This window comes from Fundulus heteroclitus, chromosome 14 (genome assembly GCF_011125445.2).
Source record: "Fundulus heteroclitus isolate FHET01 chromosome 14, MU-UCD_Fhet_4.1, whole genome shotgun sequence".
NCBI lineage: Eukaryota > Metazoa > Chordata > Actinopteri > Cyprinodontiformes > Fundulidae > Fundulus > Fundulus heteroclitus.
This window is the reverse complement of record NC_046374.1, coordinates 712,010-736,449: the sequence shown is the minus strand read 5'-3', so window position 1 is coordinate 736,449 and position 24,440 is coordinate 712,010. Positions and strand designations below refer to the sequence as shown.

The following is a 24,440-nucleotide window of genomic DNA, read 5'->3' as shown; positions in this document are numbered from 1 at the left end:
CCTCCAAACTACTTGCATTTTAATGTCTAATCAGTTTTTAAACTGATTTAAACTGTGTGGGTAAAATTACTTCTTTTCTAAATATAAAAATGTATAATTTGACTCTGAGCATTTATTTTAAATGTGTAAAAAGTTTCACCAAAGATCCCACTGAGAGGAAGCAAACTAGTGTTAGCATTAGCATCATCGCTGTAAGACAGCACAATGTCTTACACACAAAACACATCTGCCAAACAGAACGGAGATATGCCTAACAATGTCTTCTGTTAAATGTATTTAGAAGATTCTCCAGAAATACCGCTTAGTGGTACTCTAATTTTCACTTAGATGTGTACTAATGATAACACTGACAGCATTAACATTTGTTCTGATATCCCTCCATAAGCCATATACCCCATCAAATAACAAAATAATTAGTTGGTGTAAACTAGAGCCACCAACTTTCATTAGCTATACCTTTAAATCTCTGAAATATTCTTTTTTTTATTTCATAGCCTTAGTTACGTTTACTTTGAGCCTTAATTACACTGCTCAACTGTTTGCTAATCGATGGGGTCAATTTACTCAAACCACACACGTACACATTTAAATGACAACAAAAACTGCCATTGGAGAAACAAAAAGTTTGGTCTATCGATAGAGTGAACATAAAAACAACTACTTTGGGAACTCAAACCTTGCACAGTGCTCTGTATAGACATTCCAACTAGTCTTAGCTCACAAACATTATAATCAATAATACCTATATTGATAACCTTTTTCTGTAAGCATCTTGAAATGAAAATAAACAAAAGTCTGTGGGTTGTTCTTTTCTTGTCTTTACAAAAGCTACACATATACTACTGGGATGACTAAGTATGTGTTAGTGTTTTAATAATTACTTCTACCATTGTCTTTTCTTTTTTTTTTTTACAGAAAAGAAAGAAAAGAAGGACTCTAGACGTCTAAAAGACACCATAACCCAAATGTACAGCTTATTCCTCAGATTTCGTTCTGTCTGGCAGCGACTGTATTTATTTCTCATTTTCTACCCTCTATCTTAATGAAAAAGTGTCCCTTTTTGACACGTTTTTTTCTTTAAACAACGTGCCAACTGATTGTGGAAGAGGGCTTGATCTCACCCCCTACAGGCCTCGAACAAACCTTCGATTTATTGTTTGTTCACTACGACGGACCGCAGCGCCGCTATTATTGTAAACACTGAATTCTAAACTGTGAGCCATTTCTATCTCGTAGTCTTTAAACATTTTGTCATCGCTTACATTTTTTTTTTATTATTATTCATTTCGAAAAGAACCACAAACCAGCTACAGTCTGTGTTGAGAACATTACGCTATCACGTAGCATTTCTTTTACAACTATTCACAACACCCTAGAACCACTTTTAACAAATATATCGTATTTAAATCATTTGAAACTGTATATTCCGATAAAATGAGCGACCTATGTGAGACTCGGGCGACGCCAGAGACTCTTTCGACGACATACATGAACAGGCACTAACTGATTACAACAACAACAAAAGAAAAATACAAACTTTTCTTTTCAGATAAGTTTTTTTAGGACAGTAATTGATAAACACTTAACTGAAAAAACAAGGCAGTGATACACAGTCGAGGAAACAGTCACCTCATGCCTTAAATTAATGCCAAATAGCTTTACACTTTCCGTGGATTGGGGAGGAAGCTGAAGCTGACAGCGTCAAACTGTTCAGTGGTCAGTCGGAAAAGATACCTGTTCAGCTCACTCAGTGTACTAGTGAGGAATATACTGCTCATATAGCAATGTATCTTAAAGTCTGTGATTCTGGAATGATGCTAGACCCTTAGCAGATGTTTGTCGAACAGAATATCATCTCAAAAAGCTTTGACTTGGAGTGAGTTAGTCTTGGGGGGGTACAAAAGTGGCCTACAAAAATCCTGAAAAGTTGCGTCCATGCTCCTTTTGATATCACAGGAATATTAGTGTATCTTGTAGAGGATTAAACAGTCACAAAGAAAGTAGACAAATCATACCAGAGGGACCGTTAAAGCAGCACTTTTCCCCTCCATTTTACATAAACGTCATCTTCAAGACTCTTTTTGTTTTCTCATAAATTAAACTTTGAAGGGACGCCATTTTGCAACATTCCCCTGTTTTCACACACATACACAGCTGAAACAACTGAACTTATCTCTCTTCTTTAATCTGTATCCTCTGCTGCCATGCGGTTGGAGCTCAGAGCTGGTGAAAGGTCAAGGGACATCCTCAAATCCCGATCCTGCAAATCCTCCACACTGCTGCTCTCCATGTTCTCTTCAAATTCCTCATCGAGTTCTTCTTTTTCCTCCTCCGTATTTTCTTTGACAATTGGGCCCTCTCTTCCAATTTTGGCAACTGAAGCCATAGAGTCTTGGTGATGAGAAGCATCGTCCAGATGATCTGCTCTATCCTCAGGGTGGCCGTTGGGGATCTGGTGCTGAGTTGAAGACCAGTGCCTCACAGGTCCCGGGGATTCTCCCCCACTCGTGTGCCTCCAAACTGTCAGAGGATCGAGGTCGGAGTTATCTATCCGTGGCTTGGTGGCCCTTTGGGCTCTGTCGTCATCCTGGAGAGTCGAGGCGACCCTCTTGCGCCTGGACTTACTTGTATGGTTTACCTGGATATGCATGGCCATCAGCTCTGCTGATGATGTATGGAAAGGGCAGAACAAGCACTGGCTCAGTTTGACCCCTGCTGAGGTATCCCTTCCACCTTCCACACCAAACACAACTCCTCCATCCACTGCACTGATGCTGTCAATCTCCTCCATTCCCCCGTGGCTGGGCGATGTGCGACGGGAAAGATCCAAAGGTTCAAACCCTCCCTGCTGTGTTGTTGGCACGGGTTCATCCTTGTCATTTTGTGGCTGAACCATTCGACTAGTAGTGAGAGGCTTACGTCGGGACACTTTAGTAGTCTTTGGTGGAGGGGACCCCCTGATCCATCCTCCCTCCATTCCTCCTTGGTACAATGCCCCCATAACCCCAGACAGATACCTGTACTGGGTCTCCAAGTCGACATCCCTTAGAGCAGCCAGAGCCTTCCGGTGCTCCCGTTGGTCTGGGAGGCCCAGGAGCCAGGACTGCTGGCCGGACCGCGAGGTGGGTGTGTCAGCTGTGGCTCGGTTGATCGGGCTGTGGTTGAGTTGAGATCGACGCTGCTTGACCAGTCCAGGGGTTCCAGATGTGTGGATGCTGGAAGCGTGGCCAGAAGAGGAATTGGAGGAAGCTGATAAGGCATTGCGTTGCTCCCTGTGGTGCCGCTGGAGGTGGTACTTTAGTGACCCGGACTGGGTGCCCGCATAGTCACAGTGTGGGCATTTGTAGGGTCTCTCACCTGCAACAAAAAAAATAAGTAAAATCAAACCGAATACATCCGGACATGTGTAAAATGGATGGCAGGTCTCAGTCACTGAATGAACATGGAGGTAGAAAATACAAAAATAATTGTGCAAAAAAAGATAAGCCTGGTGTTGAAGAACAAGGGTTTCTACTTTGTAACCTTCTCATTTGTACTGACATTATGCTTCTTTAGAATAGGATCCTGAACAATCAAAAAAAAGATCTGCTTGCCTTTTTAAATACCTGACCTGTGGAGGAAAGAGAAGATTCAGCATACAGCACAGAATAGTTCTTTCCAAAGGTATTACTACTCTTTAAAGTTTTCCACACTCTGCCACAGTACAGCCACAAACTTTAACGCTTCCACTTATTTCACAGGCATTATACATCAACACAAGTGGTGCAGAGTTGTGAAGTGGAAGGAAAAATCTAACTTTGTTTTGTTTTCTCCCAGATTTGTTAAGAGCAGGACTAATGCTTGTTCCGTTTGAACAATCCCACCAGAGCTGTGGATTTCTGCAGCTCCTCCAGAGTTAAATGGCTTGGTAACAGTGTCTGATTTTTTGATTGATGCTCTCCTTATCCAGCTTGTGATTTGAAGTGGATGGCCATATTTAAGAAAGTCAAAATTGGCTTGCAATTTACGATGATCGTGCTGTGGATGTTCAAAGTTTGGGATATTTATTAATAACCTGACTCTGCTTTAAAATGTTTCCTAACCTCTGAGGCCTTCGCAGAAAGGCATATTAAAACTGGGATTAATTTACACGCAGGTGGACCATTCCACATGATTTTACTTAAGGCCCTCAGAATTAAAGAGGCTCAATACAAATGAAAGTAGAATTTTTCTGATTTTTATTTTCATAAAAATGCAAAACCAACCACCGTATACTTTCTCTTCACAGTGTGCTGCTTTGTGTTGGCCGATCACGGAAAACTCTAATAAAACACATTGAAGTTTATAGTTGAAATGAAAAACAAAACATGGAAAAGGTTCAAGGTGTGTAAACATTTTTGCAGGACGTTGTATTTAGCAGCGAAGCTAACTTAGGAACAAGACCTCACCGGGTGGAGGCCCAATGTTAGGGCTGTTCTGGTAAACAATAGGAGCAGCTATCTGAAAGAACGCAGCATCTAACAGCCGCTGGTACGAGGCTACGCGCTGCCTGATCACATACATATGTGCTTGTTTTATTAGTGCGCAGTGGGAGCTGTAGTTATCCAGTTTGAAGGAAGATGGCAGTGTTCCATTACTGTTAAAATACCACCGCTGGCTGGGGCACAGCACAGTGTTGCTCGTTGACAGCAGGAAGCCCACAACATACGAAAAGTGTAAAAGATCTTATCCACAACGTTAGAAACAGTGTCAGCTCATTGCTGGACGTTGTTGTGAATAATGACGACGAGGACACTGTGAAGAACTCGCAAAGTGCACTTTGGTCTTGGACACGCTCCAGCTAACGGTGGATGGGGATTGGTGGAGATCTCACAAATGGACAAGATGGTCTTTCGTTTTAATGAGATATATCAGGCAGGGGAAAACAATACGAAATGGTCATAGTGGGCATGAATATGGATCATCCATTAACTATGCCAGTGAGGCCAGGCTCTTTTTTTTTTGTCTCAATAACACTCATGAAAAAAACATGTTTTTGGTGTTGTGAATTTTCTGACAAAAAACAGGTCTGTTGAGGGGTGGCACATGGTGTCATCCCCATACATGGAGGCTGTTAGTCCTCGATGCAGCCACCTGGGGTTTGATTCGCCACCTTGAAACTGTCGCTCCATTTTCTCTATTTCCTGATTACTCTCAATAAAAGCCATTAGCCCCGACAAATCTAGAATAAATGTTTGTCACCTTGCATAACCGTGATATTACTGTCTACACGGTAAGTCTAAACTGAGACTGATAGTTACGCAATATTTTCTTATGCCTTTAGCTTTTTCCCAGATTGCCGTGTGGAAAGCACAAGTTTCAACATACTTTTCTAGGGTTTGTGTCAAAGAACAACACAGCGCTTAATCTGTGAGTTAAAAGAAAAGGGGCATGATTTTTGTCATTTCTTTCACAGTTTCAATTAGAAATTTGAATTTTTTTTTTTTAGTTTCAAGTATTGCATAATTGTGAAGTTGTTGAGTATTGGCCCGCATTTAAATGTTTAACAAAATCCAGTGAATAAAGTCAAACCTTTTGACCTAAATGCAAAAAGCTATCTCTGGTGGAAAACTATCTCTGCACAGCACTCTGAACACACTCTCATCTCAGTGAACCACAGCAGTGGCAGCATCATGCTGGGGGGATTCTTTTCTTCGGCAGGATCATAAAGAATGGTGAGAAGTTGATGGACATTTAGACAAAGCTAAAAATAGGACAATCCTGGAGGAAAAGCTGTGAGAGTCACCAAAAGACTTGCCCATACGGAGAAAGTTCACCTTGGACCTGACAGTGGAGGTAAAGGTGCACACTTACTTACTTGCTTACTAAATAAATTACTTGCTCAAAGGTTTTAGAAATGGAATAAATGTGAAATCAAGGCAGCAAATTAAAAAGAAGCTATTTAGTCAATAATTGATCAAAATATCAGACATATATTTCAATTTCTATTATTTGTTGTTTGCCCACAGAGATAATTTATCTCTGTGTGATTACTCTTGTTTTGCTTGTAAAGTTGGTTATATTTTTGCCAGATGTGAATTTATTAATATATTATCATATTTATTCCCTCACAAACAAAAATGATTTTCTTTAAAAAAAATACTTTTTGGGAATAATTTATTTTGTCCTTCCACATGAAATATGAATAAAACAAACTGAGCAACATATATAGAACATTTTATCTGGACAGAAATCCTCCTTGAATGAATGTTTACTTAAAAAAGATTGTAGCTTTTAATATTGACCATATTTCCCAAGCTATATTTCTGAAAATACTTGTATATTTTGCAGAAGTATTACCAGAAATATTTAAAAACGCTAATTTAACATTGTTGAAGATCTTAAAATGTTTCCTCTGGTTAGCTTGGGAAAGCATACTGTCACTGAGTCATGCTTTCATTTTAAAAGCGGGTTTGAAAACGTGACTGCCTTAATGCTTGGTACTCCTGAAGAAATCTCTCAGAGGTAACAGGATACAGTGAAATCTTCCGACTAACAGCTCTCTCTAAAAACAAATAGAGTGTAATTTCTTTAGCAACATGAAAGACGTTAGCCATTCCTATGAGTTTTTTCTCAACATATGGCAGGCATAATGAGGGCCAGCACCTCCTTTCCTAAGGCTTGACCTCGGCCAATAGTCGAGAAGCGACGGCGAGGAGACCGCCCCCCTCGGACTCTGTCCCACCCCCTGTTTTGACTTTTTCCAGGTGAATGTTGAGATGGAAAAGACAAAACAGTGACCAAGGAATGGCAAAGTGAAAGTTGGTAACAAAGGGGCTCTGGGGAAACTGTTGGAGAAAAAAATATATACAACAGGGATACCTTAGGACAGACAAAACATCCACGTTTAAGAATTAAAAAGACCAAAAGAAAAGTAAAAAATAAAAATGAAGATATATTAAGTAAAACATCATTGTGAGGGGGGAAGTATGAAAAAAAGTAAAGGGCTAGGGAAGATGATAAAATTATATTTTCACACATGTCAACAATTAATTAAAATATAGACCTTAAAAATAAAAAAATAAACGAATAATGGCACAAAAGATCAATTATTAAAACAGATATTATTAATAAAATTATTATTTGTAAAGTTAGGGAATAATTATTGCGTCACATTTAACAGTAGATTCATTTATCTGTTAAAGCGTTTATTGGGCCAGTAATTTATTTATTAAGTTATTTATTTATTTATTAATAAATTCATCCTTAATTATGATACAATTGGTCTTCCATAAGTGGGCTCCTTCTCGGTTTTAAATCCCCAGCGCCATTTAATTTTCTCTTCAACAGCTACTGTTAATATGTGCCTGAGCTCTACTCTTGTGCAGGAGCTGCTCCAGAGGAGCCGCTCACCTGCCTGCAGTCGAGATCTATGATTAGCAGCGGTCAGCTCTCTGGAGTCAGTGTGTAGAAAACTAAAAGAAGTAGTTCTGAAAAAGAGACAACACTTAGAAAACCTTTCCAGGGATTCCTAGAGGGAGAGAAAAAAAAGAGAGAAGAGAAACGAGGCTTATTAAACCCACAGCAGCGTCTCACCTGTGTGAACTCTCAGGTGCACTTTGAGATGGTGGGAAGAGCGGAAGGCTTTGCCACAGTAGGGGCAGTCTTTTATCCCTCTGCCACGCACTCGCTCCCTGGTGGGAACTGAGGGCATGGAGGAGACTGCAGCGAAGCCGTTCTCTCCTGCAAGTGGAGAGAAATGTAAACAGAACAGTCGGTGCCGGAGAAAAAGGCACTATTTACAAGAGGAAACATATAAGATAAAAGCTTTACGCAACAAATACCATTACATGTAACCAAGCAAAAAAAAAAAATAATAGAAATAAACAAACCAAAGACAGCATATGCAATACCTTTATAGTTTGAAATAACAGAGTGAAACCCTGTGACTGCTCCGGTTTGCTGAGATCCACCGCTGTTCAGCTTTGATTCCTGTCTTAACTCTCCCATTTGCTGGGATCCACCGCTGTGCAGCTGGGATTCCGATCTCACTTCACTGCCGCCTCCTCTTCCTAGCCCCACTCCTCTTCGATTGCTAGTCCCCTCGTCTTCGCCGGCGCCACGGTTCTGCGGCCTCTGAGCGTGGACGCGAGCGTGCACCACCATCTGCTGCAGGCTGCGGAACAACTTTCCACAGTCCGGGCATTCCCAAGGCCCCCCAGTTCCTCCAGTCTCTCCTCTGGCATCCAGGCCTGATCGGTAGGCCCTGATTTGGTCAGCTTCTGTGATCACTGAACTGCGCCCCGGAGCTCGCTGGCCTTGCTGCTGCCCTCGTTGCTGTGGCCTCTGCTGGTGCTGAGCCACGGCCAGGCTGCGAGCGACCAGTTGCCACCAGTTTGCCTGGTCCCCTCCTTCTGAAATAGCTGACGTGGTTTCACCTGTGCCTCTGGATGTTCCCCCTCCTCTGCCAGGGTCGCCGCCTCCACTGATGCCTCCGCCACTGTTTCCCATCTCTGCCACCTGAGCTGCTGCCTGAAGTCTCTCCATGCAACTGGCACCACTGCCATCACTGGGCAAGCCAAGATATCCCAGGATGGCGGACTTGCTTAAGCTCATGTCAATCCTGCCCCCAGTTTCTCTGTCCGCTCTTCCTTGTCCACCTCTGGCTCCACCCCCTCGCTGGGCCATAAGCAGGCTTGAGTAGAGAGAGTTGAGGGTGTGGGTACTAGCAGAGCCTTTGGACTGCTGCTCAGCACTCCCGAGAATACCATGGGTTCCTAGTCCAGCTTTGAGGCCGAGCTTGTTAAGATGAACTTTCATGTGGTTCTTGAGGAACCAAGGCTCCTTGAAGCCACGGCCACATACCTGGCACTTATGGTCTAAGGAGTCCTTGTGTTTTCGCATGTGTCCCTTCAGGAACCAGGACTGGGTAAACCTCTGGCCACAAGTGTCACAGCGAAATGCTGGCACCGAGGAGGGAGCAGAGGCTCCAGCGGCCGATGTAATCTGAGGGTTACTAGGGGTCGGGGCCGGGGTGTGGGTTGGGGTGGGCACTGGCGTGTCAATGATCGTCCTGCAGTTGAAGGCTGGTGTCAAGGCCGACACCTCAGGGGAGGGGTGGCACTCCTGTAAGTGAGACGCCAGATTCTCTTCTTGGCTGGCAGAGAAAGGACAAAGGGTGCATTTGTACGGGTTGTGGAGGATGCGGACATGACGCGCCAGTTCAGAAGCTGTGCGGAATTTTCCCTTGCAGGCATGGCAGCGAAACGTGGGCACCGTGGCAACAGACGAGCCCTCGCCAGTAGAGGAATAAGGGGAGGTTACAGATACAGGGTCCTCTGTGAGCGGAGGGGTCAGGGGTGTGCTGTCATCCAGTAGAAAGTTTGGGTTCTGGTCCGTCTTTAGATCATAATTTAAACCTTTATCCTCTCCATTGACACCCTCCTCCTCCGTGAGATGCTGGATGAGAGTTTTTGGCAGTAAACACTGATTTGAGCTACTTCTGTGATTGGAGAGCAAGTCTTTGTGGTTCTGATGGACTTTGAGGTGCTGCTTCAGGGAAGATGAGGGGGGTCTAGTGCGGTACAGAGATGAAGCTCTTCGGTCTCGGTCCAAACTATGTGCTCGAGCGTGAAGGGACAAGATGCTTTGGAACCGAAACCTCTTCCCACACACATGACAGGGAAACTTGAGCGCAGGCCCAGGCGAGGCCCCTCCAGGTCCTGGTGTGGCCCTGGTGACAGTTTCCTTCTGGAACAGTTGGAGATCCAGCTCATCGCTGCAGTTTCCACCGTGTCCTGAAGAGAGGGCCAACTCGAGGGCACCGTACCCGAGGAAGGGAGCCGACGGAGTGTCTGGTGGGGAGGAATCCAAACCGGGCTCGCATCCCGCATCTTGAGTGCTTCCTCCAGGAAACAAAGCTACTGCTGGCGTCGGGGACGGAGGAATTCCATCCAGCTCTTCTTCGCAATCTTCTCCGTCGAGATCAAGGCAGTCGTTATTGTTGACCTCTTGAAGGGGGAAGGGAGAGAGGGGGAAATACGGCGTGGTGTCAGGACTGTGCGGGGATGGTTCGGGGCTGGGGATGGGCAGGACAACCGGGCTGTCCGGTAGTGGAGAGGAAGCTTGAGGGCTGTGGTCGAGAGACGGCAGCGTCTGGGGAGACTGGGGCTGCTCACAAGTAAGAGACAACACACACTCTGGTGGAGAATCCATCCTCTACCAATGAAAAGACAAAGACAAGCACAAAGATTGGTTAGAAAATTCTTCGAAATGGATCCCCCCACCCCCCCCAACTGTAAATCAATCCTGACTACAGGCACTTTTCTACTTACAGATCACATTCAGAATGTATTCCGGTATGTGAGTATATGCTTCTACATCCAGTCTATAAAGCAGGAGTAGAAACTTACCAGCAGTGTGTGTGATTTTATGCCATTCTTTAGTGTCCCGGCCAAGGGTGGATACACTTCTGAGGCAGCCTCTTTCTCTAGTTTCCTGGGGACAACATAAGCAAATAAACCTAATCAGCGGGCAGGAATATTTAACACAAATATCCCGATGCCAACTTAAAAAAACACAAAACATTTTAGATTTTTAAAATTCTTGTTCATCTGAAAAACTACACACAGTCTCATACTTTAGTGATCATCTAATTAGAGGCTGTGTGTAAAACTGCACAAGTGTAAGAGGCAAAGGTTTGAAATACAGAGCATCAAACTGGAGGCGCCAGATTTTTTTGTTTTTGTCTTTTTTTTGCTGAACAGGATTAAAGGCAATTTGCATTGAAGGCACTTTGAACACGTTCCATCACCATTTCCCAACGACAAAACGAACGACACGCGTTCTCGCTGGTTTAAACGCGTTTCGACGTATGCACATAAAAAGGAGCTCGTCACTTGATCTTCATTTACTCCTCAGGCTGCGTGGGCACGCGCGTGCACTTTTCAGTGTTTAACAGGTGTGCACCTGTTCTTCCTCCTACATGTGTTCGCGGGACTCTCTCGCATACTGTCAGCACATATGGGACGATTAGCCGGAAGTGTGGCTGCGCACCGGTGTGCGAGTGATGTGTGTGTGTGTGTAGGAGTTAAGGCCACCACCGCAGGACATGGACTGTCCCAAACAGGATGGGCGCGCAGTGTTTTGACTTCCCCACACACCCTTCCTGTACACACATACAGTAGCAGCCGTTTGCGCTTAAATCGGGGGGACACAGAGCGTACACGCATTGCGACGCAACAATACGCTATTTCTTAACTCCCTTCGCTCGGACGGGGGCTGCACTCACCCGCGCTTTGCTTAGTCATGGCGACTTGTTCAGGTGTTTTACAGATGTAAGCGTTTTTACCAGTGTGTCGACTGCACTGCGACTGTCACCCGACTTAACACCATCAGCTAAAACGTCAAGTGTGATGTACAGCATATTGAGCCTTTTTTCTTTTTTTTTGGCTCACTCACTCACACACACACACACACACAGGCCAAAAATATTTTGGAGTGCACAGCAGTTTGACTTATTTATGCACGTTCAGGCTGCGTTTTTCTCTCCCCCCCACCCACCCCCACCATCGTTTTCGCCGTTGAGTTGAGGAGCGGCGATTGCAACAAAACAAAAGGTCATAAATCAATGTGGCAAAACAATGGAACATCTGTGCTCGCAGGTGTGGCAGATCTGTTGGCGTTCGCGTGGCGGCGGGATCATGTATGTGTTTGCGGGACGATGAGCGTGTGTTTTCCCTGTGTGTGTGTGTGTGTGTGTCGCCCGGGCTGGATGACAAAGAGATTCTCATGTAGCCAGTTGACATTTTAGCTCAGCTATGACTCACAGGGATATCACCCCGTATCAATCACATGAACACTCACACACAGCCCTTTCTTAATCCACCATTATTGTTCTTTCTCTCCCCGTCTTCCTTTCCCCCCCCCACCTCTTGTCTGTCTTTTCTTTCTCTCCCTGATTCATACTTCTCCCATCCCCCTCTCATCCTCTCGCACCCTCCCGCCGTCTATTATTCACTAATTTTCTTTCATTCGCTCCCTCTCTCCCTATTTCTTTTTTTCTCTCTCCTGCAGTGTTGCCAGTTGGCAGAGTGCCAGGGAATGCTGATATCAGCTGGTAGATTGGGCCCTGCCAACATGGCGAAGAGCAAGGGGGGGGGAGAAGAGAAAAAAAATGAGAAAGGAGGCAGACACAGAGAAAGAGAAGAGGCAGACGGAGAGAAATATACAGCGCTGTCACAAACAGGGCAGCTTCAGAACAACGTTGTCAGAGGCCATGGGAATGGAAATGATTTAATTTGATTGTCAACATGGTGTCAGGGGGGGGTGGGGTGCTTAAAAAAGACAGGCGTGTTGGAACAGAGGTTAGCAGAAAGTGGCACAATAATACGAAGAGGTGCTACAGTCTTTTGAAAAATAAACACGGCAATCGCACGGGTAAAAAAATAAACGGGCAGAAGGATGACGGAAAGCGAAATAAGCCTGGATGTGCGGATGTCTCCGCGGTTTTAAGTCGGCCGCTATTATCATGTGAGGATCAGCCTCGCACTCGCATTGTTCCACCGTGACGGCGGCTGTCGCCAGCCACCGGTCCCTGTCATGCCAATGAAGAAAATTTGGATAGATGGAGAGAGGGCGATAAGGTGCAGCAAAGGATTCAGGGGAAGGGGAGGGGGGACGGGAAGGGGAGGGAATGGGGAGGGGAGGGCCGGCAGAGGGGCAGAAATCAGATTGGAATCGGGTGGAGCAGAGACGGAAACAACAAAGGTGCAAATGAACCACGGAATGCACGGAAGGAACCGGGGGACTATAACCCCTCAAGACATGGTCAAGAGGCACATTTGTTCAAATAATCAGTATATGTAATACACTCTCAACCTGGAGGCTGCGCTCTGAAAGCCCAGGTAGTTGTAAGGGAACACAGAGGGATCCAGGGCTAATCAGATTTAAGCAGCGTGCTGCATGTTTTATGTCAGCAAATTAATGGGCTTTGTGTGAACAGTGGGGTGGCAGGATGTGTTGACCCATCCATCCATCCATCCATCCATCCATCCATCCATCCATCCATCCATCCATCCATCCATCACAGGGCAACCATCCATCCATCCATCACAGGGCAACCATGCACGCACACACATTTTTAAGTCCAATGCAGAGAGACCGATTAACTTAACAGTTTTTAGGCCGGAGTACCATGAGAGAAGCCGCGCATGCACGAGGAGAACACGCTAATTCCGTGCCAGGACATTTTTGGTGCAAGGCAGCAGTGTCACTAATGCCCTTTTGTGTTGATATGGTGATTAAAGTCTTCACATAAATGGACTTTTTATTTTCTGCTTTCAACAACAAACTTTAATTTCATTCTTTTCTTTTAAAGTGGCGCATACATTGTTAGTTGAAGGAAAACACTAACCATTTTTTTTCTTCCATCCATCCATTTTCTAACACGCCTATCCCTATTGGGGTCGCGAGGGGTTGCTGGTGCCTATCTCCAGCTGTCAATGGGAGAGAGGCGGGGTACACCCTGGACAGGTCGCCAGTCCATCGCAGGGCAACACAGAGACAAACAACCATTCACGCACACACTCACACCTAAGGACAATTTAGAGAGACCAATTAACCCAACAGTCATGTTTTAAGACTGTGGGAGGAAGCCCGAGTACCCAGAGAGAACCCACGCATGCACAGGGAGAACATGCAAACTCCATGCACAAAGACTCAAGGCAAGGATAGGACTTGAACCTAGAACCTTCTTGCTGCATAGAAACAATTCTACCCCCGTGTGCACCCGCTCATATTTTTTCTTATCATATACAAATCAAAAAAGTATAGCATGTATTCATATTTAGCGCCATTTAAACAGATACACCCCCCCCCCCCCAAAAAAAAAGTTTGTCCTGCAAAATGCATGGGGGAAAAATGAACACAGAATATCAATCTATAGAAATCATGGTGGTGGCAGCATTATGCCATGAGATGCTGGAAAAGACTTGAGACTGAGGTGTAACTTCTAGCGAGACGACCATATTTGTTTTTTCACAAATAAAAATCTTTGTTTGTATGGTGCGCCTTTGCACATGCCCTCTTCATCATGTTCACTGTTTCCAACGCATGCCCTTTGGCCTTTAATGGCTATGTTGATGGTTAGTTCATGGTCCTAACCACCATTTTTCCCCCCAACGTAATGGGGGACACCGGCCACTGGGTGGGTGGTGGCAGCTCAAAGGTTACCTGACTCCGCCAGATAGATTTGCTCCGCATATCCATCTGGAAACCTTCCGTTGAAGTAATTTTGGGAAGGGGCGAAAATACTGGTTAGCTGATTGGCCTATGTTGGTGATAGACGGGCCAAATGAACCAATCAGATTCGTCGTCGCTCTGTTACGAGCGACGACGAAAACACAACCACAAGCCAAGCTACTCTTGCTGCTGCAGGTAAAGGCTCGTTAGCTCAGCAAATAAATACTCTGTAATTCCGATAAACTTGCTCGATAGCCACGCTAACGCTAGTTTTATCGGCTGAAACCGCCATGTTGTTTAGACTGAACTGACGCGCTTCCCGTTGCGTCACACCTCAACCCGCCTCAAAGCCAACGCTGATTGGACGTTCGTTTGGTGAACGGCTCCAAATTTTCTTTAACGGAGAGTATCCAGACTGATCTGCGAGTGAAACCTTGAAACCTCGCGAGATCAGGATGGTCTCACGAGGCTAGCTCAAAGGGGGAGCCCAGACAAAACCCTGGCACTGGGCTGTCCGTCAAGCTAATAACACTCGTCCTAGCGCTACAGTATGTTAGTATGTTTTCCGGGAAGCTTTACTGACCTTCCTACGTTGCTCTCAAACATCCGTGCAGTACTGTTAGCATAGCATGTAGCACTGTTACGCTCCTGAGCATAGTGATCTAATTTCAGCCTAATTTTGACAACATTCAGCGTAGCGTAGTTGCGCTGAAATGTGCTGGCGAGAACCCTGCGGATGCAACTCGTTCAACTGAACGTAATTTAGGGCTATCGGAATGGAGCAGGCCGAATGCATGTGTACACCACACTCAGATCTTTTATTTTGTTTGCTCTATTCTCCTTTGCCTTCCCCATTATGAGCCACTTTTTGCTTGGCCCGTCGCATAAAACCCCAAAGAAACACACCGAGGTTTGCGCTTATAAGGTGGCAATAGGTGAAAAGGTGCAGAGGGTGGGGATACTTTTGAAGGGTACTATACTGGATATGAATCCCTAGATTCACTTGCACTCATTGCAGATCGTTCTCTCCACTGAGGAATTCCCAGCATTCATGTGGGAGTGTAATGACACAAGGTAATGACAGCCTAAAAACGCCGGTGATGCTGGTTTAAGCATCGCAGAGACGTTGTCATTACAGTAATTGCAGCATAACTTTGTGGGCAATGAGGTAACTGATGGCCCACCACCACTCCAGCCCCCCCTTCCTTGTTTGAAAAATCAAAGCACATTTGCATGGCTTATATACTGATAACCCCTCCTGACTTAAAGTTGTGTGTAGAGGAGAGGAGGTTGCTGAGTCATCCGTTACATCGCTGGTTAATAGTTGCCAAGCAGAGCGCGAGTGCAATATGTTCAGGCAAGTTTATTTTTGGGAGGTTTTGATGACACTGTCTAAATACCAACAGTTTATAGTGAAGCCAGCGCGTGCGGGTTGGTGCATGTCGGCCAGATGCGCCGCTGTAAATGTAAATATCAGGGTGTTATAGAGCCTTTCACTTCGGGCTTTTTTGACAACGTGTGTGGGCAGTAGTGCAAAATCAGCTCAGCTATCCTTTAATGACTGTGAACGTGTGTCACATTGAGAGGGTTTGGGTAAATTTGATCTGTCGTTTATGGAGAAATAACAGTTTATGCAATTGTGTTTGTGACCTGCTGCTTTAATGCAAAGCGCCATTTAAAAAAAAAAAGAGGGAGAAACAGGACCGAGCACAGAGATTACACACACCGCTGTCAAAGGCTGCATTCATTAAAGAAAAAAATGCTAATCCGTCCATATGCTCAAAAAAAGTTATTGCCTCCATTAAATCGTGAATTACCTGGGTTTTTAACACTTTTGTTCCGAAAACCAAGATTAATTCCACGGGCCACACCAAGGCCTAATACCTTTCACTTAAACAGAACCTGTATGACAGCATGAAGTAGGCTAAAGGTCTCAAACAGCAACACAACGTTCAATGAAATCCTATTGAGATGCTCTGGTATGACTTTAAAGAGGCTGCTTATGCTGGGAAACCCTCCAATGTCGTTGAATAAAAACTGTTTTGCCTGTTCAGAGTGAGCCAAGATTCCTCCACAGCGGTGTGAAAGACTCTGCCAAGCTTTCGCAAACACCTGAACGGCAACTGTTGCCGCTAAAGGTGGCAAAACAGGTTATTAGATTAGGCGGCAATTTTTCACATTGTTGCCTGTTGGTTTGGACAGTAGGTTTCCCCTAATAAGAGAACTCGTCAGTTAACGCCTCCTTTTTTTGTGTTTCCTCGGGCTGGAGAGAAATCTGCATGGGGGGAAAGTGCTTGTTCACAGCCCTGTATTTTCTTCTAGGTTCATCCCTCCAAGTCCTTTGTTCCAGCTGCATTGTTTGATATCATCTCCGGAGAGGACGAGTGTATCAGGTAAGGCATTCTCTGGGGATAACTCCTGGTGTGAGAGAAGGACCACACACACACACACACACACACAAAGAAAGAGTACAAAAGGAAAACGAACAGGGACGGAGAAAGGAAGTGAAGGCCGTCTGTTCTCTGTGAGGTACCGTACAATCTGGCCCTGTTTCTGTCTTGTGCAGTCACGTGGCAAACTTCCCCGCAGACGGTATTCATTTCCTTTATTTCACCTTTCCCTGAACCCCTGGCGCTTCGCTTCAACTTAGCCGGGCTCGCGCCCTCCCCCCTCCCCCCCCATCCTTCAACAGAGATAAGGATGAGAGTATCCCAAAGTGTCTCCAACGCTAACTTTTTAAAGATGTGCCAGGAAGCTTTCTTGCACAGAAAATGTTCTTTGAACCATCTTGGTGTAAGAACGGAAGAAATTTGTTCAGTCTTTTTTGTAAATTACCGAAGACTGGAACAGGTGATCGCCTTTTGGAGATCTGTTAGAACACGGTAAAACGTTCTGTCTGTTCTAGGCTCATCTTTCTTCATGCTAAGGTCAGCAACATAGCCAAAGTCTGACGGAAACACAGAGTAAGCCTCTCTTGTCCTGGTTTGATTCCTCGTTTTTACCCTTACAACTTCATTCCGCGTTCCCCACCTCTTTACATCCTCGCAAGCCTTTGCTTCCTCTTGTTTCTCAATGAATTCCTCCTCCGGCGGGGAACACGAGCTGACACTCACTCGCAGCTTCGGTGCCCCGTTCTGGGAGCATCACGACAGTGCCAGATCTGAGCAAGCATATCTGAATGTTGAAAACATCACAGCGCCTCAGCAGAAAAAAAAACAAGACCGTGGCTCCGAGTCACACAGGGCCACGCTGCGTCTGAACCGCTGAGTGGGAAGTGCTGACTGACTCGCCTCGCCTGATTTGGCATTTTAAGACCGAAGCCTTTTGCAGAACGGAGAATTCAAGGAAATAACTGGTGGTGTGTTTTCACTGAAGGTCCTTGCGATGAAGATCACCTGCTGGGCTCGACAGAAGAGAAGTAAAGCGAAAGAGGGCACGGCAACCTTTGCAGATAAAACCAACAACTACCTGATGAGCCGTCCTCCCTAATTGCATATCCAAGTTGATTCTGAGAACTGTCAATCAGCCCGAGAACATTCTGAGGCACTCCCCAATACTTCCCTTCCTCGTCTTCAGAGCTCTTGAGCAACGACAGCCCCGAGCATGCCGACCCTACACCGTGACCTCCTTGTGGAGTATGTGTACCACCACCAGAAATGTGAACGCGAACAGGGATCCTTACAACAGAAAAAAAATAGTAACTGGAGAGTAATAATGAGTTGATTCTCCATTCACTCTGGGGAAATTTACTAAGGCTGTGTTCTCTTTCTAAGTGACACTTTGCTTGAAGCGCACTACATTATGCTATATATATGTTTTAGATCCTTTGACAGAAACAGTTATGTAATACGTTTATTTTTAAACTACAATTATTCTTTTTTTTTTTTTTTTTACCAAGAACAAGGTCTTTGATGAGAATGTCTCCACTCCAAACAAAGATAAGCTGATGTTGGCAGGCCAGAATTTGTTTTTTCATCTTCTGCTGAACATTTTAGTGAGACACCGATCAATCTAATGGGTGGTGATTGACAACTGAGCCTGGTTCCTCAGGTTGGCTCTGACCAGTGATTGGCGGGTAAAACACGATGCTTGCTTCACAACTGAAAAATACCCTCCCCCCCAAATAAAAATTATTTATGCATCCTTAAATTGCATATTTTTGCTGCAATTCACTCTGAATGGGTATATATATATATATACACACACACACACAGATAGATAGATAGATAGATAGATAGATAGATAGATAGATAGATAGATAGATAGATAGATAGATAGATAGATAGATAGATAGATAGATAGATAGATAGATAGATAGATGTTATGCATTTATAGTAAGTTAGCTGTAATTGGACCTGTAAGTTCTATGGTTCTATGTGGAAGTTCTTACTGCAAGAACAAAGTGTAAGAGGAAGATGTAGGGAGCCATTTAAAATGGAAGGTTACTGTCTACGGAGTCATATCAACTGTCCGAGGGGGCTACTACAACTGATAAACTACGGACGGTGCTGCTAATTTAGCCTAACCGTGAGTCAGTTAGACCTGACTTTTCCAGGTACAGAAGGAGGCTATCAGCCAGAGGACATCAATTTATACCCATTTAGTTCAGTCAAACTGGCTAAGAGACGAACTGACCCAGAGCCAGGTCCAGAAGGTACCAGGAAGGGTGATCTATGCTGTACTCAAGAATAGTTGCTGGTGCACTTTCAACCTTTGTCGACATGGAACTTTGCTGGATTTGAAAATGTTGGCAGCTTTTTGGAAAATTGAGTTCATGTAAGGATCCACAATCTCTTTAGAATAGAGACTGTGATTGGTAATTAGTAATGCTAACTACCTTTGGCATGTTTATGTGCTTGAGGCTAATGCAAGATGCTAAAAAAAAAGCTTTAAACAATTCCAAATAATTTTATTTTTATCATTTTATCATGACTAATCTCTCTCTCGCACACACTGTGACGTCGCCTGTTGTTTTAATTTAAAACAATTAACTACCACACTCAGCAGTAAGGCTAGAGGGATGTTTAGAAGGCTGTTACTAAAATTTTAATGACATTTTTGGAACTGTCTAAAATGTATAGACAGGTCAAAGCTTTCCAAAATGCCAGAGCGACACCAGCCACATATCGCTTACCCTGAAGATTTTTCTTCTTCTTATAAAGTCTGTTACATTTATCTGTTAACTAAAACAAAGTATGTTTTAGTATGCAGTACATAATCGGCACGTCAGACTCAAAGAAGAACAGAAAATTGGTATCAGCCAGTAAAACCCAGATTGATGCATCTAAAAAAAGAACAAAAAAACTTAAATGATAAATAGATCACTGTGGATTTGTTTGTGTAGATATTTAATGTCAGCTGTTTAATGGGATTTATGTGAACAGTGGTGTGGAAAAATGTGTTCATCCATCCATCCATCCATCCAACTGTGTTTCACACAATGTTTCAAAAGTTTAAACAAAGATTTTGCATTAGATCTCTGCATCAACAGTTGAGTTAGCAAAGGAGCTTTCGTGTATTGAACAATTCCCACAAAAACAAATGCCCAACATGCCCACAGAGGGTTTTTAAACCCAATGGACTTGAGGTTAGGGTTTTGGGAAGGACCTTTCCCAAAGACTGATTTTCCATTCCAAAACTAGTTTGGAGATGTGTTTGGGATCACTTTCATATTGGAACACCCAATTCGAAAATCAATGTAAAAATTAGTTCTGATATCAATATCTGCAATTAGATTTTACCAATATTATATTTATATGCCTACCCCTTCAACGCCATGAAAAAACAACCACACCGCTGACATTCCTTGTCTGGTTCAGTTTAACACTCACAATCCTGCACCGCACCACTATTCTGTCACATGAGCAAACAAATACCACATGGCCAGCCCCCTCCCCCTCCTGAAATACATGCACAAACAGCAATAAGATGCAAATAAACATTGGTTAGTAATATCGCTCCATTTTTACTTATCAGACCGACAATGTGTCAAGAACCAATCTCAATGTCAATGTGTTGTGCAACCCTAGTTTTAATCATACAACCCGAACAGTCTCCCTAATATCAGTGGATACAGCTTAGGACATTCCAGAACAACCCAGGAACCACCAAGGCTCAAATCTATAATGAACCTGAAAAAGGCTATGGAAATTCAGTCTTCAGAGTGAAACCGGTTCTACTTCCTCTCATTCCACTTTGCAGTGGAATGAGGATGCAGACCATTAAATATGTCTCTGCTACGACATGGACATAACTGAAATTTGTGGCGTTTTCCCACATGGACAAGCCAAATGCATTCACGAGAAATCTTTTAAGGTCAGGCAAGACAAAGGCTGAACTATGTGGCCACATTTACGATGCATGGATGAAGAAATGAAGGTGAGGCTTTCAAACCTCAGAGCATTGTACTTCCTGTTAAGCCTGGTGGCAGCAGCATCATGCGTGGGGGGGGGGGGGGGGGGGTTTTGACTATCCATGGTACAGATGCACTGCTCAATATGGAATACTGAAAGAGTAACACCTGCACATTCTTCCAACTTCCCCTTACCCCATCAGGTAGATTCTTGAAACGTGAACACAGTTGGGTGCTTCAACAAGGAAAAAATTATTAAGGAGTGGATAAAGCAGACTAAGCATGCTTCAGGAATGGCCCTGATCTAAACTCTTAAATTATGGATTGAGTTTAAGTGTGGAGTTCAAATTACCAATTTTGCCCCCCAAAAAACTGTGTTAAAATATTAGGGCTGGGTATCGATTAAAATTTCAACAATTGATTTGATTCCAATTCTCAAGATTTGGATTCGATTATTTTTCAATTCAATTTGATTGGATTCAATCCAATCTCAAATTGGATTGCTGGTATTAAAAACAGCTGTTACCTGAATTTTATTAAGAATATGACATTCACCTATGGATTGGAGTGTGAAGGCTCCTGCGATGTATGTTACGTCCAAGCTTCCGACCACTAGGTGGAGCTTGGCGCTTTGTTTTGTTTTTGTCCTGCTGACGTCTCAGAGAAGAAGAAGAACTAATAAAAAGACTAAAACAGTTGTTAAACTAAAGTCGGCTCTCGGTGCGCTTCACTGATAAAAACACAATACTATATCTTCCACATACTTGGGTGTGCTGTGCGCATACTGTGAGCCACGTGGACTCTCCACCGAATATTTTACCTCCATAGTCAAGCGTACCCATTGTCTACATTTCTTGTGACAAAGTACAATTCCCACACTTTTTCCCAGCGGGACGAAGTGGGGGAAGGGAGAGTTAAATGTTTGATTAGCTTAGCTAGTTGAGCATGTAGAGCTGTTTCTTTTCCAGCAGGCACCCACCGCACATCGGTCAGTGCGCACAGAGACTATGATGGCGCGTGTCCTGGAGGCCACCTGGTTGGAGCAGCTCACTGTATCAAGCTCAGTGTCACATTTAAAACAATTCAATGTGAAGACGTCTTGCCGCCAAACAGCTTATAGCTTGAGACCGTGTACGCAGTCGTAAAAATTGAGCTCTGTGCATGCCTCTCAGTGCGGACTCCACGCACTCATGTCTGTGCAAGTAATGCCGGCTCACACATTTAAGTTCACAGTGAAACATTAATTTTTCCAAAATTGATCTTTGGTTATATGAATCGTTTTTTTAGGAATTAACATGAGAATTGATTCATAATTGGAAATTTTTTTTTTTTAACACAGCCCTATAAAATATCCACGCAAAATTAGGTCAGGGCCTTGTTGATGGCTATAAAATATTGTGGTAATGATCTAGTTTTTTATGGGTCACCTAATCAAATATCATTGGGGGTGTATGTTAGGGCTGGGCGATTAATTGGACATTGATCTTGACTCTCGTGCTGTTATGTGTTGTGAATCCAGCACTGCTGCCTGCTTGCCACTATTCTGCAGACCCTCCAACGGCCCCAACCGGTTTCATTTCCTTCAGTGCGAGTTAAAAACTCTTCAGGACTGAGACTGAAAAGTTGAGGAAGGCTAAAGACATCAGGATAATGGCCAGAAAAAAGAGCCGTTGGTAGAAAAGAGGGATAAAATGACTTCAGTGCTGTGGAAACACTATGGATACACAGAAGCAGACGTCAAACAAGTAGCAATAGTGTGCAAACCATGCTATGCTATGCTAGCTGCAGCGCAGAGTGGGCTCCACACACGGGGAGCAACGTCGCTGTATCGCCGTTCATTTCCTATGAAACTTACGCCATGAGGCGACAGTCGCCTGCCCTCCTACAGCCAAGGGAACGGAAAAAATTTGTGCGCGTGAAATTTCAAGCTCGTACACGTTGACGTGCACATGGACTTGCGACGCGACACAAGAACATTGAACCATGCTCAACCTTTGTCGCCGTCACATGGCACTTCACCCATTTACCTGGATCAACTGTGAGGTGCGCCCTTAAAAAGATGGTATTCTCTATGCTGATTCCTTGTCTCTTATATAGGATGAACCCAGGGGTGTTTTTCTTCTGTAGAGAAGACATAAAAGCAAGATTTCAACAAAATCCAGCAAAATCTTCTGACTCTTAATCCTTGAAGGTCACAGACTGTTCTGAAAATACCAAAAGCCCTACAATAGAATTTTTGGGAAACGAGCGCAATTTGAGATGCTTCTGTCGCATCCCGTGAGTTGTGGGGAAGAAAACCATTAGTCACTGTTGTTGGTCACTCCCGGGAGCCACCAACATCTTTATTTGTCCTGTTTGAAATCCTAAGGAAAACATTGTTTAACAACCATTGTTTATATTCAATAAACACGTGTTATTAAAGTGGATGAAAAATCTTGTTAAATACTTGAGATCTCATTTTTTTTGCAATAATCGAGCAGCTCTGGTGTATGTATATATTTGAGCCAGTGCACATAATTTGGACCGATTGAGGATAGAAGAAAGTCTACAACAAATCCAGGCTTGTGCATTTAAGTCTAGCTTTCGAAAATCACTGAATGTTTTATAATCATTCCACCACGCAAAAGGAATGGGTCAAATGAATGGGTCAGACATTCCTGTAAACTTTCAAAGGTTCAGTGTAAAAAAGCCTAACTTTGGTACAGGTCTTGTCATTGTCCTAGCGTGGAGAAAAGAAAACTAAAATCAAGTTCGGATCCTAGGTCGGACCACCGTGTCAACAGTGATGTGCGTCAAATCAGGGAAACGTCTTCCACATTTTAGTCTAAATTTTCTAGAAAAGGAAGGAAGTGAATTCAGCCACTATGAAATTTCTCAATGGTGTTTCTTTAACAGTTTACATAAAAGTTGGAAATCAGTTGTGCCAGTGATGTTAAAGACAAGATTTCCTATGAACCTGAAGTAATTATGTGGCTCAGAGGGTAAATGTCCACTAATGCGAGCCCTCAAGCAAGAAACTGAACCCCAAGATACTCCCAGAGGCAGCCTGGACATGCTTGTGAATTGGAAAGCACAGCTTATGGTAGAAGACGCTGAGCAGTTGAGTAAAATACCCTTTAACACAAAAACTCAACAGTGTTATTCATTATGGTGAAAATGAATTTTGGCAGGATACATTTTTAGTAATGAGCTAAAAAGTTCCTGTAGTCTCCAACCAGACAGCTGATCAATGACTATTAAAAGTTGAGTGTCGGTTTCATTAGAACACCAGGCTTCTGCCGTCTGACTCCCCCCTCACCCCCCCGTTTGAAATCACAGCAGGCGTCTCCTGAGCTTTTCCGTTTGCTGTGTTTTCCAAAATTACGACTTCCAATACCCATTCATACACAGGAGGGAGCGTGAACTATCTACTTCGGCTGCTAGAACGTTTGGAAAGTAATCGTCAAACTCAGCGCGAGCGGCCAAAGTGTCACGCTATATAAGTAAAGCCCTAATGCTCTAAATTCACAGTAATCCCGAGCAGCAGGCAGAACTCTCAACAGTCTCAAATGTCACAATGCAGTAGATTCTCCCTAACTGAGGGCAAGCAGGTGCCTCTCCCGCGGCGCACTAATGACCCAATTATATCAATCAGAAGGCTTGATTGGTGCTACACTCCTTTCCCTTTTACTCCATCTCTTTCTCCTTCGCATACAATCTTGTTCCCAGGAGCCACCTGGATTGGATGGTGTGTGGAACCGCGTGTGTATGTGTGTGTGTGTGTGTGGCCCCTTCAAGTGCAGCGCGGTACTATACGCACAAAGATAGTAAGTAGGCGGCATTGATGGTGGCGGAGGAGCAGGAGGACACTACTTGAACACAAAAAGCAGATAGGGGTCGGAATGAGCAA

At 44.0% G+C, this 24,440-nt stretch overlaps 1 protein-coding gene across 2 annotated transcripts in view; it reads right to left on the bottom strand.

The window, feature by feature from the left end:
• Positions 1-477: 477 nt before the first annotated feature.
• The window catches only part of znf219 (zinc finger protein 219), a 28,265-nt gene continuing 4,302 nt past the window's right edge, over positions 478-24,440 (bottom strand). For both annotated transcript variants that reach the window (XM_036145997.1, XM_021312755.2), the window contains exons 2-5: positions 10,371-10,455; positions 7,872-10,176; positions 7,555-7,701; positions 478-3,357 (exon numbers count right to left, since the gene is read on the bottom strand). In XM_036145997.1, the coding sequence (XP_036001890.1) occupies positions 2,183-3,357; positions 7,555-7,701; positions 7,872-10,173 (3,624 nt within the window). In that variant the 5' untranslated portion in view covers positions 10,174-10,176; positions 10,371-10,455 and the 3' untranslated portion in view covers positions 478-2,182. The remainder of the gene's footprint in view (positions 3,358-7,554; positions 7,702-7,871; positions 10,177-10,370; positions 10,456-24,440) is intronic.